Below are 19,481 nucleotides of genomic sequence, written 5' to 3'. Positions count from 1 at the left end.
GGAACTCAGTATTATAAAAAACCAAAACAAAAAAAAATATGGCTGAACTCAACTATTTATTATTTTAAAGTAATATTAATATACTAATTGATTTTTTTAATAATTAAAATTAAAAACATATTAGTGATTTAATAATAAAATCATTATTTAATAATTAATTACATTAATTTTAAACAATGTATTTTTATAAAGTAAAATAAAATTAAAAAAAACATATAAATAGACAAATGAGACTGATATGCCAATCAAAGTCTGATTCTGTTATTCACACTTGTTATTTGAAATGACGGATGCTAGGAAGATACCTGCCTTTTCAAATTGCAAATTAAATGTATTTTCTAATAATTAAAAGTATATATTAGTGTTTTTAATAAAAAAAATATTTTTTAATAATTAATTATTTTATTTTTTAATAATGCTGTTTTATAAAAAGGTAAAGTTTATGGTGAGCATTTGAAAGCATCTTACGAACCTTGTTATTTTTAATGGAATTATTTATTCTAAATTACCTCCACTTTCAAGTTTATTTGAAGACAAAAAATTAACGATATTACATTTGCTACACTTAATTTGAAAAAGAAACTTACATTTATAAAAAATAATTATATTAGATTCAAAGCTTAATAAAAGTTGAGTGAATTTAGATTTAAAAAAAGCATTTAGTGGTTTATTGAAACATTTGATAAACTTGTTGCTGTTATTTGAGTTTTCTTGTCAAAGAAAAAAGTAGTTGTAATAAAACCATTAGTTATGAAAAAGTAGTTGTAATAAAAACCATTAATCATCATAAATAGCTTTGTTTGATATTAATTAAAAAGATGTTAAGATAGCTTTTCTTTACAACGTATTAAGCTAAATTGGTACAAATTAAGTTTCACAACGTGCATATAAATATATGGACTAGTAATGTTTGTTTTTTTGGCCTCATATGAAAAAGTAAAATAATAAAAAGAAAAAAGGGAGTTCTCAATCAGTCAGTCACCGGTGTATGATCACTATTTATATTTGTCATTTGAAATGACGAATATCAAGAAGACACATGTCATTTTAAATGACAAATGTCTGTCAAAAATACCTTTTGACATATAGGGGTAAGCTAGTTTGAAATGGTGAACCGCCAGTCAAACAGGCGGGTCAGATAAACTGACATCCGTCATTTCAAATGACGGAACACAAATAAAATATACCAAATCCGTCATTTCAAATGGCGAAACACCAGTGTATTGTCCACCTCACCAACCAAAAACTGACAAGAGTTATATTTAATTTGAGATCCGTCATTTCAAATGACGGATCTTCTACAAGCCATCACCAACTTTTCTCTCTCATGGAAACCATTTCACCCCTAACTATTTTCCCATTTCAAAAATTTTTAAAACTAACCATGAATGAAGTCCTTCCCAATAGTACTATTCTTATTAAGGCATCGACTCACATAAAAGGAGTTAAAGGTTATGAAGCAATAAAGAATTAGGTGATAAGGGTTAGGTTCAAATAAGAAGTTTAATTTTTTTAAGAAGGTTAGGAAGAAGGGTATTATAGTCTAACACTTTAACATCAAAACTCACTTATTTTAATCTCAAAACCCATTTAATTATATTAATTTCAAAAACCCACTTACATAAAACCCAATTGCATCTTCACTCGTCTCCTACAACCACCACCACTCCACCGTCCACCGCCCACCGTCACCCACCGCCACCACCTCGCCAGAAAAGTTCGAAAAAACACAATGGAAAATACTATGAAAAACACAATGTAAAAGCAAAATGGAAAAAAACACTATGAAAAAAAAACACAACGATAAAAAATACAATAAAAAACACATTTGTATGACACAATGTAAAAAACACAATGGAAAAAACACAATGAAAAATACTACTGTATAACACAATTTTGTAAAACATAATTTGGTAAAACACAATTTGTAAAAAACCCACCAATTTTTTTTTAATTTTTATATAACAATATGATACTCATATAAAAGATAAAAAGACACTCGTTATTATGGTGAACTTGTTTTTCAATAAAACGTCGTAAAAAAAGTTATGGACGTTTTAAATAATGGGGAATTTGGCATTTGCCTTGCATGTGGAGAGAGAAAGTCAACAAATGTGTTATTCCTTTTATGCCCTTCCTCTTATATTCACACTTGATTTCTATCTAAACTAATCTCTACCCTTCATATTCAAAATCAATGGATAAGATTACTTCTTATCCTTCCTACAAAAAGTATACTTCCTATTATAACCTAACCCTAGATGATAAATCAAAGTCTTGACATCATTTATTATCAGGCATAAACATACAGCATCGAGCATCAATTCAAGTAAAAATATTTTTAAGCATATTTCTTCTCCGAAAACATATAAAAGATAAAGGGGACAATAGGAACTCACCGTTTTTTGGTTGAGTTCTTGATAGATTTTTGAAAAGTGTTAAGGAGCTTCCTAGTCGAGTCTTACATTATGATGACTTTTTGTTTAGATTCACGTTTCCATATATAATATATTCCTCTTTTATATCATATATTCTTTCCCTTATCGATTAGGGTATTCTTTCATCAATTCTATTATTTCTTTTTTCGTTCACAAGGTATTTCATGAGATTGGATCTTGGCCTAATTAGCATGCCACAACACATACTTATCTTTCATTATTGTTTTTTTGTTTGACCTATACTTCACAACAATTTAGCATTCATAAATCTTAATGTAACGCTTTTAACATGTTTGATCCATATCTTTTCACAAAACTCATTTAATTATATCAAGGCATACTCAAGCATCTTAAACTTATTTATTACAACCATTTTTAAGTCTTCATGAAAGGTATGTTTAATAAAAAGAGTTAGATTAGGTTTGTTTAATAATGAGTTTATCATAGCACTATGATCGAATTATCTATGTGCGAGTTCATGCAATAACCTAAAACCTCATACATTATCTTATATGGTTTGGTTAACAACCAAACCTTAGTACCTAAGTTTTGGTTAACCATCTTATAGGGCTTGTACCACCACCAATTACTTGGAGCAAAGGTTATGATGGTACATTAGCCAAGTTATTTATCACGTATTCAAGTCATAAGCGGTAACTCATTCTTAAAGCACTACAAATAAAAAGCCATTTAATGGCACATAAAAATGTCACAAGAAATCAAAAAAGTGCCACTAAAGAACCTTATTGGAATGAATGACACAAAAAAAAGTGCCACTAGAAGAGCTATCACTTTAGCCTTTTAGTGGCACTTTTTTCATCTGCCACTACAAAATTTTAGGTTTTTAATGACACTTTTTTTGTATGTCATAAAACATTTTGGACTTTAGTGGCATTTTTTTCTTATGCCATTAAAAACATTTTGGACTTTCGGTGACACTTTTTTCGTCTGCCACTACAAACATTTGGGCTTTTAGTGGCACTTTTTCCGTATGCCATTAAAACATTTTGAACTTTTAGTGGCACTTTTTTCCGTATGGTAGTAAAAACATTTTGTCTACCACTACAAGCCTTTGGTCTTTAATGACACGTTTTAGTCTGCCACTATAAATTTTTAAGCTTTAGTGGCATCTTTTTTACCGCCACCACAAATTTTTGGAATCTAGTGGTACCGTTTAATAATATAATATAAAAATAAAATCTTAAATATAGAAATTATAATATATTTACCACAATTAAAAGTTTGATCACATTCCAAACACATGTCAATCACATTCCCAACGCATGCAAATGTCTAATAACTCTCAAGCCTAGTCAAAATATCAATCATATAAAAAGGAAAGAAACAAATATTAGAATAAAAACTAAAAACTTCATCACGCTCGTTAACCTCTTTCACCATCTTCAATCTTCATGCAAGATACTTAATAAAAAAAAGTTTTCAATATGTAAACAATATGGACACTAACTTGTTTAGTCGGCTTAATCATTAATCTAAAACCGAAAATAACCTATTAAAATCGGCTTGTGAAAAAGCTCGATCGAGCCATGCCTAAACTAGCTCGAGCCTAAAAATAAACTCGTTTATTAAGCTCGTATAATATATATAAATATATATATATATTTATGCACACACACATAATAAATAATAATTATTATCTATATCTATATAATCTATATAATAGATATAGTCAACTTTTCAACTTCCTTCTTTCTCTCTCTAAACTCTCCGGCGCATTCTCAATATTAACAGCCTTTAATTTCATCAATTGAAACATTAAATCAATTGACGACGGCGTCTTTTCAAGCATCGCTTCCCTTTACAAGGCGATCTTATAACCACACCTCCTTCAATAACCAAGGCTCCTTCTATGCCCACAGCCGATGAATACCGTTAATTGCATATATGTGTTATTGCAATCAATTTAAACATTGTTATACTTCTGATTAACCCACAAGTCTTTCCAGGTTTGTATGTTACAATTGAATCATTTATTTGTTAACTGATAGTTATTAGGACTGGTTTTAACATTGGTTTTTGGTTTAGGAGGATTCTTGATCTTGGCCGAATTGGCAACTTTGTGAAGGTTGGAATTTAATGATTTTGCTTCTAATGGCTCCTAAGGTATGTTATAATTATCATGCTTGAATTTCAGTTGCAAAGATTGCAAAATTAGGGTTAGTTCAATGTTAAAATCAATTGACGTTAGATCGAGTGATTTTGTTTGTGATATTGTTATAACTATGTCATCAGGATGATTTCCTTCACCATGTACTCACCTATTTCAAGCATTTACGTCTGCCGGTGATTCTTTAGTGGTATGTCGTACACACGAACCAGACAGTCGGTGACTTCTTTAGTGGTACGTCGTCTAATTTGTCTCTTTCAACATGTTATTTGTAAATCATGATAAGTATCGTGGTTCACTTGGATGTCTCGGTCAATTTGTGGTATTGTTATGGGTTCCAAATCATAAGACTTGTGGATCGACAACACATTATGGCTATTGAATCTAAGATTCCGGGAAAAAGACAAGGATTGCGAGTCTAAGGTGCGAAGCCAATTCGTTTTTTATTACTATTTTTCTTGGCAGTTTTGTAGGTTGTAGTGCTATTAGTGTTTTTGTTGGGTTTAATTATGAATGCATGCAGATTATTTGACTTGGGAAAAAACTATTTCTTGTGTTGCCATCGCTTGATTGCTCATCAAAGAATGTTACTAGAGTTTTTTATACATATTTCGTTGATGTGTTTTACTAATATAGCTATGCAACCAAGGGTGTTTGACTTTTCTTTCTTCTATATGTAAATAAAGTGTTTGCTTTAGTGATTTACAATATAATTATTTGTAATTTACATCTATATAATTGTTTTTGTTCTTATATAAAATCACTCCCGTATAGGTATCTAAGATTCCGGGAAAAAGACAACGATTGCGAGTATAAGGTATGCGAAGCCTATTCGTTTTTTATTACTTTTTTCTGAGCAGTTTTGTAAGTTGAAGTGCTATTATATTGTTTATGGAATGCTGCCTTGTTCAGAAGAAGGTCCTTTACCCTTTCCGTAAACAGGTATGTTTATGCTATTTGTTTCATAATATTCTTTTCTTAATTTTATTCTAAATATGGTCTGTGTTAACTTTACTTCTGATTTAGGTAGGAGGAACCATTCTGGCAGCTAAACTTGCTAAAGAACGAGGTTGTGCTATCAATGTACGTGGCGGCTTCCACCATTGTTGTGCAGATCGTGGTGGTGGCTTTTGTGCTTATGCTGACATATCTCTTTGCATTCACTACGCGTTTATCCGTCTTAATATTACGTAGTATTTAATATTTACAAACTCATTTGAATTTTAAACTGCATTTGATGAAACTCACTTGCTGTATTTCTAATACATTCAGGGTGATGATAATTGATCTTGATGCTCATCAAGGTAACGGTCATGAAAAGGATTTTTCAAATGACGGTAGGCTTTTTATTATCTTGTATGTGTTCTTTTCATATTATGATACATGATCTAATAAGTTATATTGAATCTTGTTGCTTGCAGGAAGAGTTTATATTCTGGACATGTATAATCCTAACATCTATCCACTTGTGAGTTTCCTCCTAAATCATATGTAATTTCAATTCATTTACAAAACAGTGGGGCGATTAACTTCTTATCCTGCCCCATGATGTTATCTTATTTAGGATTATGAGGCAAGTAGATATATTGATCAGAGAGTTGAAGTTCCAGAATGTTGTATAGAGTTGGATGCAATAAAAGCCAAGAAACAAGACTGATATAAAATTTTAGTTGCATTAACTTGAACTTTAATCCGAGTCTATATGAGCCATAAAAGCATTGTCCACCCACCTCTAGATGGTAATAATAATGATTAAAACCCATAGTAGATATAATATAAATCATTATTAATTAATATATACTTAGATTAAAGTTCATAATATGGCTTAAGTTTTGCCATAATAAGCGGAGAATACAGGACTAAATAACAGATTCAGCCATATTCAAATATGATATTGCTGGTTTCTATTTGCAGATATTTGCTTCGATCGAGCAAAACGTTTCATTTGCACTGCTCTGTTTCTTGATACATTATAAAACATATAGGCGTCTCTATCTCCATAGGAGAGTTGGTAGTATTAAGGTCAAGTGTGTTGATACAGCAGGTCCAGTGAATGCTTTTGTTGGTGGACTCAGCAGGTCCAGTGAATGCTTTTGTTGGTGGACTACTAAGGCTTCAAATCCTTGACTTTTTAAGGTAACTTAAAAAACTTGGCACCTTTTTTGTTTGATGTTTTTCTAATAAGTGTAATGAAAGGACAAAAAAGTTTTGCGGGTCATCCTACTTAACCGACTCATTTATGCTCAAACTTATTTTGACCTGATCTTCCCAATATAACCGATCTTATTTTTCAGGATAAGAAGCTGAGGGATGCACTAAAGTTTGCAAACGTGTCGGTGCCATCACCATGACAAATAGAGAGCAATCCATTCATTCCCAACAAAGGAGGTTGTTCTTAAAAAGTTGGAGCATAATACTATTATTTACTTGAGAAAACTTATAGTTAAAGCAAGAACCAAAAGCCAACTAGAAAACTTTTTGTAATTGATCTATATGTACATTTAACATGACGTAAATGGAATTATTTTTGTTTTCTTTCAAATACGCATCTTTCGTCTTGTAATAGCATAAAAGAATGAACATGCATTCATCTTTGTCTATATTGCCTCGTCCTTTTCTGAGTAGTCAAAATAATAGTTCTGTTTCAAGATTAAAACTCTCTCGACAGTCTGCAGTTGGTAGTCTTGCTTCCATCCTTTTTATTTTATTTTTTCCTGGCAAGACACCGGAACAAAGATTAGAATTAATGGTTACACCATTTTCAATTTAACCTACAGTTAACTAGCTGACTATGGTACAACCACGAACTGTACCGATGCCGCTGAGTTCCCGTTGCGTCTCCACCGCAAACCAAACTCATACCGATCATCATTTCATCCCCGCCGCAACGCGCGGGCTTAACTACTAGTATATATAATAATAGCATATGCCCATTAACCCCTTTTGGTTAAATGGTTCCGTGTAAATCCTTAACCGGTTCCTAACCATTTGTTACAATTGAAAAGTAACCGGTTTCTGTTTCGGTTACGTTTCGATTAACCGGTTACAATTGGAAACGAATATACTCATTTCTTTAATGAACACACACAACTAAATCCCGTTTGTTTAATTGTTCGTGTTCAATGTTTATTCGGTTTAACGTTAAACCAACGAACCCATTGAGTTCGTTTTCAAGTTTGTTTAAAATTGTTATTTTTGTATATATTATTAAATTTATCAAGAATCTTACTAAAGAATGTTATTTGATAATTTTTCAATAGAAATAAAGGCCCATTCACATTCATACTTGGTAAACATTTTATTTAAAACCTCATCATCCAGATCAACGTCATCAATATGTAGCTTACATAACCTGGCCCGTTTCCCAAGATTTGCAATGAGTTTGATCAATGGTTTTATGAGAGACATAAAAGGGGCCTTTAAGTTTTCGTCTTTAATAGTCTACATATAAACCAAAAAAGAAGAGTTTCTCACTAGTATAAAAACATCATACCTCACCAACAACAGTTAATGGAGTGCCTGTTGGTAGAGCATGTTCAATTCGCTTGACTCCAAGCATCTTCAAAACAATAAAACATTTTACATAAGCTATAACTAACAAAACGATGGATTTATTAGCTAATAGCATGCTTAGGTGTAAGAATTTAATGTACTAGCAATTTCATACTTTTAGACCTTGCAGATAGTCTAATGTTCCAAGTGATCTTCCCAATTCCTCAAAACACTTCACTTCCAACAGTTACCAAACCAGTAGCACCTCGAGCTCCAACAACATATACACGAGCACTTCCATCATCCTGAATCATAATGATCAAAATATGAAGAAAATTTCAAAAAAAAAAAAATGGTGGGACAAGCATTGCTCACCAAGTACGAAGGGACCTCTTTACACATTGGCAGCATGAGGGCAGAGTCTTTAATCCATCAACCAGCATCATTATGTTTCAAAAAGTGTCCTGCCTGCAAATTTAATAGAGTAAGTACCATGTCACCGACTTTCACATAAAAATTGAAGAATATACGAGAAAATTAACAAACTATTATAATAACCGAGTATATGCACTCCTTACCATTTCTTCCACAATCACTCCTCCAAACCACTATACTCACAATTAATTGGAGTGTCTGAACTCAGATATTGTTACAACAAAAGACAACACTCTAGTAGATGTGCTGAAATGAAAGAACACATTTTTCATCAATTACATACCAGAACTTTTAATCACTCTTATCACGTTTAAAAGTTGGACTATACAAAGTCAGTTTGGTTCGGTTATGGAAAACTGCTTAACCAAAACAATAAGCGAATGATCAATTAACGTGGACCCACCGATACCCTACTATCCAGAGGAACTAGGTAAAGGGTAGCTTACACTGGGCATGTTTAACCGTGGACCCACCAATATCCAACTAACAACCAATTTTCTAGCAACAAGTACACTAAAAATTAGCCTAAATTTCAAATTCAGCAACTAATCGAAACATGAATAACCAAAAATCAAACTTAACTTTACCTGGAGGCGTGCTGCTACAATTGCTACATAAACAAAACCAATTTAAGTATCCCAAAGAGAATACTAAAAAAAATGAGTCGTCATCGTTTTCTTTGGCATCTACTTCGCGTTCTAGATCATATGTAATGTCCACGTCATCTTCACCATCATCCCCAATCGGATGCAAGTTAGGCACATCACATGTGCAATCAGTTGAATAAACCTACCAAATTACAATAACTATCTCTTGAAATTATAGTTCAAAGTCCCAAACAACAAGCAAGAAATCACTAAATACAATTATAAGCATAAAATTTTAACCTAAATCCACTATTTCACACCTAAATCATCAACCGTAAAATTCAAAGCTAATCAGTCTATGAGATAAAAGAATTAAAACACTTAGAAATGCAAAAAATAAAAAATACAGGTTTAGTAAAGCGAATTGAAAGTAACAGGAATCAACAGCATCAAACCAACAATTAGCATTGAGATTGAACTAGAACTACCTAACAACACTATTTCAAGTCTCAGTTATCACTATGGATCACACAACTACAAGTCTGAGTCATCACTATAAACCTAAATCGGTGCGTAAATCAAAAGTAAAGGTGGAAAGAATGAATTTTTTTTTAAATAGGAATGTTGAAGAGTGAAAATGGTTTTTAGGAGAGAGAAAGGTTGTTGATTGAAAATAGGAAATACCTCGTTTGAAATGGCGGATGTCAGATTACACATAGGAGCTGTCAGTTTTTGTCTGGTGATGTGGACGATGACCCTCTGTTCTGCCATTTGAAATGGCGGATCATGATATTTTATTCGTGTTCCGCCATTTCGAATGACGGATTCAGTTGGAAGCTGACCGCCGGTCACCTAATATTTTTGATTGACATCCGCCATTTCAAATGACGGATGTGAACAGTAACTCGTACTACCTATGACCCACCTATAATATTTATTAATAGTATTAGAATTTTTAATAATAAAGGGTAAATCCATATATAATAGAATTTTTAATAATACTAATCACTCTTGCATTAGTATAAAAAAAAGAACCAAATTTAGATGGTTGACACTGTTGAGCACTGTTGAGAGTCTATGTGAACACTGCATTAGTTTAAAAAAAAACCGTCCTTGTTAATGTAAAAAAAAATTAAACTTTAAAAGTTACTACAGTAATATCATCATACTCAGTATATCCCACCAATAGCAATGCTATGGTAGGGTCTGAGGAGAGTAAGATGTAGACAGCCTTACCTCTATCCCATAGGGATAGAGAGGCTGCTTCCGGTGAGACCCCCGGCTCGATAGTAGTTTTGCATCAAGCCTTGGACATAAGGCACATAGCACTCAATCATCGGGACACCGGCTGATCGGTGCATGTGCCCTTGTCTTTCGGCTATCAACGCCACCACATGATGCCTGATTAACCTTCCGCCACTTTTAACGTTATTTTCACGAGATTAGTAAAATAACGTCAAAATTAGTGCAATTTTACTTTTGCCCACCCGAGGGTTCATACATATATACATCATATGCGCGCACCGCAAGCAGGGCGTTATTACAGTAATATGCAAAAAAGAAAAGAAAATTAAAAGAAAAGTAGAGATTAGGAAACAGAGCAGATTGAAAGACAGAAAGCAGCACCACCCTTACCACTCTCTCTCATCTTTTTAAGCTTCATTCATATTATTCTTATGATGAGGAGTCAGACGGATAATTTTATAAATTAATAAACTTTAAAAGTTATTTAAAAAGATAAAGGGAGTCGTCATGTCAAGTATGGATTACTGTTCATATCCGTAATTTTAATTGGCGGATGTCACTGAAATAGAATAAAAAATGCATAGGTGGGTCATAGGTAGTACGCGTTACTGTTCACGCCCATGTCAATCAAAAATATTAGGTGACCGGCGGTTAGCTTCCAACTGAAATCCGCCATTTGAAATGGCGGAACACGAATAAAATATTCATGATCCGCCATTTTAAATGGCGGAACACAGGGTCCTCGTCCACATCCCTAGACAAAAACTAAACTGACAACCCCTATGTGTAATCTGACATCTGTCATTCTAAACAAGGGATCTCCTATTTTCAATCAACAGTATTTCTCTCTCCTAAAATCCATTTTTTACTATTCAACTTTCCTATTTTAAAAAAAAATTCGGATCCGATATCTGTGCATGAATTAACGAATCAACAGAAATTAGGATCCGATATCAGCAATCGGCAGGCAGATAATAGGACGAATTGACGAGAACGATTTGACGAAATCGTTGAGATAACCAGGGTGGGCCATGTTTGACAAAGTGAAGAGAGCATTTGAGCCACTGGATTAAAACGTTTATTTTGATCCATTGATTTGTTTTAGAAAACTAAAAAGGGTATTTTCTTTTTCTTTTTTAAAGAACAAAGGTATAAACACAAACTGTTATATATTCTGTAAAAAAGTTAAATTTTAATAATAATAATAATAATAATAATAATGCTCCTTAAAAAGCCGCCACCATCACACCCTGCGAATGCGCCCCACCACCACCACACCATACCATATCTATACTGTATCATAATATGTTGGAAGGAAAAAATAGTCATTTAACAAAAACTCTTAAATTTAAGAGTTGCACAGCTTGATAAGCATATTGTACAACGTCTTAAAGCTTCTAAAACTCGAAAACCAAAAATCTAAATGTCATTAAAACATGTGCCATTAGATTATTAGTGGCATACGCAAAGTGCCACTAAATTCGTAAAATGTGGCACTAAACTAAGTGCCACTAAAAATGTGTGTTAAGAAAAGATGGCATACGCAAAATGCCATTAAAAACCTAAATTAGTGGCACAAAAGCTAAATGCCATTAAAAAAGAGTGACACTAGATTTTTAGTGGCATAAACAAAGTGCCATTAAAATCACAAATTAGTGGCATTAAAACTAAGTGTCACTAAAAATGTGTTATAAGCAAAGATGGCATACGCAGAGTGACATTAAAAACCTAAATTAGTGACAAAAAATCTAAATGCCATTAAAGTCGTAAATTAGTGGCATTAAAACTAAGTGCCGCTAAAATGTATTATAAGCAAAGATGACATACAAAAAGTGCCCATTAAAAACCAAAATTAGTGGTGCAAAAGCTAAATGTCATTAAAAACGTGTAACCCTAGATTTTTAGTGGCATACGTAAAGTGCCACTAAAACCATAAATTAGTGGCATAAAAATTTAGTGCCACTAAATGTGTTATAAGCAATTATGGCATACACAAATGCCATTAAAAACCTAAATTGGTGGCACAAAAGCTAAATGCCAATAAAAACGCGACACTAGATTTTTAATGGCATACGCAAAGTGCCACTAAAATCATAAATTAGTGGCACCAAAACTAAGTGTCGCTAAAAATATGTTATAAGCAAAGATGACATACATAAAGTGCCATTAAAACCTAAATTAGTGGCATAAAAGTTAAATGCTATTAAAAATGTGTGCGACTAAATGGCTTTTTTTTTTCTTTTTTTTTTTTTGTAGTGAAGGCTCTATGGATCGGTTATATAAGCTGGCTATCATACTCGGTTTTGTCTAGCTCTAAGCTTAAGAATGATTGGCTATGCTTGCAACTAAATGAGGAACTAATTGGTGATGAAGAGTCTTAGTTGATTCGCACCTCGTAGCCTTCACACTTGCTTGTTTCTTCACTTGATTCACGTCCAAGAGTGCAGCCCAATTAAGTATTATACGAGTGAGCTACCTTTGGCTCGAATATTATAAGAGCTCCTTCAGTCGGAGTTTTTAGAGGACTAATTTAACTAAGCAAGGCAACAAGTGAGCCATTAGTCAAATTGTTAGAATAGTCTTGTATTGAAATTAATTTTAGTTTCTTGTATGAATTATTTGAATTTTAAGTTGATAAAAAGCATCATATATAGTTTACAAAAATGACAATTCTAACGAGTTGCAAGCCTTCTCTCTCTGTTACGGGCCTAACATTTTTCTGTCTCCAACAACCAATTGCGCCCATGAAGCTACAGCACCCTCTCTCTCCTTGCCACAACTGCCAAATCCGTCAACTTTCCTTCCTCATCCACCGAACAAACGCCTACCAGTCCCTCAAAATCTGCGTTGTGTCAATTTCATGATAGAAAGCCAAAGTCTCAACGACCTACTAATAAAGTTAACACAAACAACTTCCTAGTTATATTTCAAGTCCAAAGTTGATCACATCAGTCACTTGGGCCACAAGATGGACACATTTTTAAAGTACCAACACCACTCCTATAAACACAATACACAAGTTTACTAGTTCCATGATTTATAACGAAAACAAGTCTCTTATCATCCAAAATACTGACCATGCGACGGAACCCTCACTGAACCATACCGCGGTCTAGCCGACCCACCCCCTGGCTGGTGCAACGGACCCCCTCACATGTGGGTGCGGCTCACTTTCCCATACAGGTGGAAAGGATTCAACATGGATGTTTCTGCATCATGGAAGCTTCTAGCAGATGATGGATAATGAACAGCACCATGAGTTTGGCCAGAAGATGAACCTACATGCACTTGAGTGTTTGATCTATGTGCAACGCGCGCACTCGGTTGGTGAAAATAGGGCTCAAGAGGTTGTGAATGGTCCCATGCGCGAGCACCATTAATAGAGCTGTGACCTCTAGTAGAAGAACTGCAAATTATTATTGAAAGCCTTCAGCCAAACATTATAAAAAATAATCAAATAAGCCAAATAATATCCAAATGGTTTACCTTTGGTCAGCAAGAAATGGATGGTCAACATGAGGAGCATAATTGAGATCAATGGTGGGGAAATTATATGAACTTGGTATTTCTGATTGGGTGTTGTTCCATCGGTTATTATCATACCTACCAACATAAGCAATATGTGGACACACGCGAGTTGCTGAATGTTGTTCTTCGCTAAAAACGGCATGTTGTCCAACAATCTCATTGTCTGCAAATAATGCCAAAATTCTTGTTACAAGGTTCCAAGTGAAATAAGGTTTATAATGCGTACGACAGAATCAACTTGAAAGTCTTACAGCCAGTTGTCGGAAATTCAAGTTCGCTGCAAAAAGGGAAAAAAAATAGTTATCAGAGATAAAATGGCATTCATAATTGCATACACTAAATTGGTTAGCAGCATTTTATCCATCTAGAAAATAGGTACATTATGTTGGATATTTTAGAGCTATACACCAATATGCTATATAATTTTGTAACATATGTATTACACATCAGATGATGGATATATATCGAGATAATATATGACACTTGAGGCTTTGGGTAGAGTTGAAATAACTTGTGAAATATGTTAATTTTTGTTTGTAATTAATGTCTATTCATATTATAAAAGTTGTAGCGTCTTCCCACTTTCATGCATTGCTTACAACCTGAAAGAAAGTTACATGTCTTTCATTTCTTCCATAAATATTGTTTTGATTTATAAGTATTCTGATGACTTTTAGAAAAAGAAAATTTTTTTTTTAAATCAAACAAGATTTGAACGAACGACACAAAGTGAATAAGTTCTTTGGTACTAGGTAGATGGTACGTACTATTAAGGTAGTAACGATCATCCACCATCGACTACCTTACAATAATGAGCTTCTTGACTAGTCAAGCTCATCCTGAAGTTGGCGTTCTAAGAGGGGCTGTTAGCGCGAACTATCTCAAAGTTTCTGATGTTAGTGTTGTATTTGATGCTGATTCTTTCTCAAATCGCCACTTGGCACACAGTGTTCCACTGTTCTGAGAATCAATTGAATCAAATGAAACTTAACCTAGAATCTGTGTTAAAACAAGAACCATCAGCATTCTAAAGCCACCCTTGAATATTTTGATCACACTAATTCTGTTCCCATGTTGCATGATTCATTTTCTATGATATAACTTGAGCTTTATAGCATTGTGGAACATATTCAGCAGCAGTAGCAAAGCATTCTTGTGGAGTTGATGCTCAAGCAAGATTCAAGGATCAAAATATAAATGATTAAGGTTGAAAATTGATCAATTTTCCTACTATCAACCTAATATTATGAAAATGAAGAGAGCTCGATTTCTGAAGTAGCAAAATCATATATCATTCAAATGCAAAATGATGTGGCATGGCCCTTGGAATAACAACTTTTGCAAGAGGTAAAGAACCATAGACTTCAACTCATTGTGGTTGCCATGAGGAGAACATAATAATATGTTGTTTTAGTACTCACAAGACACAACAATCAATCTTGTCTAACAGATTTCATGTTTGTCGTTACGCTTTGAACTGTAATTTGTCATGAGACACCCTAAACTTTTAAATCCTTTGGCGTGGAGATAAAAGAATTTGTTTACTTAGGGGAGCTACGATGGAGGGGGAGAAACTACAATGGGAAATAGGGACTATCAGAGTTTTAACAAGTTGTATGCCTTCTTATGGTGAGGTGAAAGAAACAAGACACCAACAAATAATATAGGGAGATCTTCACAAGCTCGAAGAGTCAAAATTAGCATTTCCAACAAAAAGTCAAGATAAACTTTTTTGTGAATATGCTAAGTTTATTGTTAAGATCGTATATAAATATGAATTAAAGAATTTGCATTTGTGAAAATTTAATGAAGAATTTTAGATTGAGTATTGTTCAAAGACTCTCAACTCCTAAAACTAACATAGTTTTACACATTCACAAAGAATATAATATGCAAAATATACGCATGTGTGTGTAAAGCAAAATAAATGCAAACCGCAATTTTATTATAAAAAAAATCAAAACAAATTCATATGCATATGTGCATGTAATATAAACCTAGTCTATGCATTGTATACACAAATAAGTGCACACTCATGTAAAAAGTCTTGTAAATACTAAATACAACAATGCTTAAAAATAAAATCCAAATACATTGATGCACAGTGCATGTAATATTAGCATATTCTATTTACACAGTAGCTCAAAGATCTGTGCACACACACACATACAAGTCACAACATTTATACAAAATATCAACTTGGAAGCAAGTTTGCAAGAAAATGGGCACACATACATGCAAGAAAGTAATATCCCACAATATTCATAGTTTGAACGAAAAAGGAAACGGAAGGTGAAACTATACTTACTCAAAAGCAGCTGCAACCCGAGAAAATCCACCAAATGGGCACCACATCGACTGCAAAAGACAGTCACGGTCACTACGTTAATTACACTGTTGGCTCAATTGTTGTTTGGCCCAAGTGTAAAGCCCAGCCCAAGAATTAATTAGGGTTTTATTATATTTGGTAATGTCTTGACTAGCAAGTTTGGTTAGTCTATATAAGCCGTTGATGCAACCAAGTTAGGGTTCATCAAGAGTCAAACCGAGTTAGGGTTTGAGGGTTTGTAATCAGTTTTTTGAGTGAGATTTTCTGATTAATATAAACGAGAGTTAGTCGTTTAATTCGTATTTGATTATCGATCTGGGACTTGATACACGAAATAAATGTACATCGTCTACGTTCTTGTAGGTGAAAATAGCACTTCAAACAAAAGTTTACACCAGTATGCAGAGGTTTTGCATACCTAGCATGTACATTTGAGTAAAAAGACATTAGACAAGTAAGATAATTTAACATACTGATTCAGGATAACTCTGATCATAAACATCTTCATCGTTGACCAATTCATCAATGTTTATGTCAGGATATGGTCTGCAACCGTCTGCATAAAGCCATTGACCTTTCTCAATTTTTCTACAATTTGGACATTGCATCACTCCCTTCACATTAAACGCAGAACCAATGCAATCTGTACCAAATACAACACAGAGAAACACATATTACATTCGTTTATTCATTCATTCAACTCTTGCAATCAATAAACACAATTAGTAAAGCAAACTGTGTAAGTACTAAATAGTTTGCAATAAGCTATATCTAGGGTCATAAACGAACTGAACGTTAATTCGTTTATGTTCGTTTGTTTATTAAACGTACGAACATGAACAAGGAGTTTTGTTGAATTAAGTAAATGAAAGAACACGAACAAAGGCCATTATCGTTCAATTGCGTTCATGAACGTTCGGTTACGTATTTGTTTACGTCCATTTATATTCGTTAATGTTTGTTCACTAAAGGTTTTTAATACTTTTTAGTGAGTTTTCTAACCTTATCATTTAGATTTAAGCAAAATCATTAACTGTAAAAACAAATATATATAAACATATATATGAATATTATGTGACTAATTCATAAGTCAAATTAACATATGAATATGCATGTTAAAAAAACACCAGTACAAACTTGGTAGCCGGACCGAACAAGACCATTAGCCAAATCATTAAAAAAACAAAACATGTATTCATTTGTGTATGTGAACTGTTGACGAACAAATTCATTTCCTTAATAAATGAACACGGACAAGCTTAACGGACAACATGAAGAAGAGGTTGTTCGATTGGGTTGGCTTATAGCCCTAGCTAGCTATATCAAAAGTAAAATTGTAAATAAATGAGTTTTATTTGAACATTAATTTAAAGTTATTGGAAGCAAGCAGGTATGAATGAATATGATTCATATCTCCCAGTAGGGTTTAGTTTTAATTAATTAACAAAAATCATGGAATCATACAAACTCCATCCAATCGGCCGCATTGAATTTGCAAAGAGATGAATAAAATCAAAATCAATTGAATTGAATTGAATTGACTGACCCAGATGGAATTGATGGCCGCATTGAAGCTTGGCCCAAGAGCGATCGCCACAATCCGTAACATCCTCCAGACAAATCGAACATGGAATTGGCACAGCACCATCTTCCAAACCACCCATATTATATCAAATTCAAATTGTTTCACCGAAGAATCAGATAAATATTATTATTATTATTCTGCAATTGCCCAAATCCTCGTCTTTGATCTTCAATTGATAACAATAATAAATTGTGATTGATGGAATAAAAATGTTGGAGATCAGAGAGAAGAGGTGGGTTGGGAAAGAAAGAAAATGTTTCTGTCTGTGACCTCTATTTGACTCTCCCCCTGGTTAATTTTGGTATCTCCCACCAACACATGTATAATAATAATAATAATAATAATAATAATAATTAATAAAGCAGTTAGAAACCTTATATTGATGATCAACTTTAGCTCAATAGGCAATGAGGTATGGTGGGGAGGTCAAGATTTAGGTTGGCTGATTTTTTTTAAAAAGGAGATAGTGAGCTCGAGCTATCTACGATACCTGCGATCTCGATTGTATAGAGTTGTCTTTTGTCATTGGATTACCATGGGTAGCCGGGTTTTATTCGTAGGTCGTTAAAAAAACAAGCAAGCAAACAAACAAACCAAGCGGTAAATAGTAAAATAAGAGAAATACACTGATTGGAATACACACGCTATCACACGAACAGGAAGAGACAACGGAACACGAGTAATTACGTGTTTCGGTCGGTGTGACCTACTTCCACAACTGCAACTAGCGGTCTATTATTAGTCATGTGAGAAATAAAAAAGTATATATATTAAAAGTAAAGACAAAACGAGTGAATGGCTAGGCTAGGGCCGTTGCCCTAAGTGTAGCTGAAGCCTTCACGTTCCAAGAAAAACTTTTTATTTGAGCTCACAGATAGTAACACGTGGATGTGAACAATTACTTTTTAGACATTAGCATATGGCCCATGCAGTTTAGCTCTTACATAAATGGCATCTCTACTTGTAATTCATGATAAAAAAAATTACATAAATGGTGCATGTAGATGCACGAATGTACTTGCTTCTAACCTTAAAAGTTTGCACATGGCTAGGGTTTTTTTTTTCTCTTAAAACTTTCCATTCAAATATGTCTTGATAGTGAATAAAAAGTTTATAGTCATGTATAATATTACTAATTTACCCTATCTTTTTCTTTCTATCTAACTCAACAATGAGGACATAATTATAAAGTTACAATTTTTTTTCTATCTTTTTCTTTCTATCTAACTCAAGAATGTAATTAACACTTTCTTTTCTTTTATTTTAACTCAAGAATGTCTTTTAAGTATGTAATTTCTTTTCGTTTCTTACCCTATCCAATTTTATCATTTCTTTCTCTTATATTTTAAACCCGAGAATGCAGTGTTAAAGAATGAGCTATCGAAAGACAATCCGAAGTACCTTTCTCTAAAGCAAATGAGATTTTTAAAAGAGTAATGTGCCAAAATTGTTCCTGAGGTTTGGTCAATAATGCGATTTTTGTTCAAAAAGTTTTTTTTGTGCATTCAGACCATCGAGGTTTCTCATTTCTTGCCAATTACGTCCAAATCAAAAACCTAGTTAGTTATGGTCGTTAACTTAGGGACTTTTATGTCCTTTTTAACTTCTTATTTGTTTATTCTATTGTTACTAACCACCCCCTTCCCTGTCAGTTCATTAACTCAATTACTAATCTCCTTCCCAGCCACCACCACTGACCTTGCCGCCGCCCATC

General features: G+C 33.4%; 1 protein-coding gene and 2 pseudogenes across 1 annotated transcript; 1 reads left to right on the top strand and 2 right to left on the bottom strand.

The window, feature by feature from the left end:
* Window positions 1-5,457: 5,457 nt before the first annotated feature.
* On the top strand, window positions 5,458-6,223 carry LOC143570975 (histone deacetylase 2-like; annotated as a pseudogene).
* Window positions 6,224-7,794: 1,571 nt separating this feature from the next.
* LOC143570968 (E3 ubiquitin-protein ligase SP1-like) lies at window positions 7,795-9,851 on the bottom strand (annotated as a pseudogene).
* A 3,439-nt stretch (window positions 9,852-13,290) lies between these two features.
* On the bottom strand, window positions 13,291-17,860 carry LOC143570783 (E3 ubiquitin-protein ligase RFI2-like). Its single transcript, XM_077056352.1, has 6 exons — window positions 17,729-17,860; window positions 16,656-16,825; window positions 16,162-16,211; window positions 14,105-14,130; window positions 13,812-14,016; window positions 13,291-13,731 (listed from the first exon to the last, which is right to left on the bottom strand). Exons 1-6 carry the CDS (start codon window positions 17,844-17,846, stop codon window positions 13,476-13,478), a joined length of 825 nt encoding a protein of 274 aa, XP_076912467.1. The 5' UTR covers window positions 17,847-17,860; the 3' UTR covers window positions 13,291-13,475.
* Window positions 17,861-19,481: the final 1,621 nt, after the last annotated feature.

The sequence above is a fragment of the Bidens hawaiensis genome, unplaced genomic scaffold, assembly GCF_021521415.1.
Source record: "Bidens hawaiensis isolate Kalapana, Puna unplaced genomic scaffold, B.hawaiensis_p1.1 tig00001299_1, whole genome shotgun sequence".
Taxonomy (NCBI): domain Eukaryota; kingdom Viridiplantae; phylum Streptophyta; class Magnoliopsida; order Asterales; family Asteraceae; genus Bidens; species Bidens hawaiensis.
Note: the sequence above shows the minus strand (reverse complement) of the source record. Positions and strands in the feature narration are given on the sequence as shown.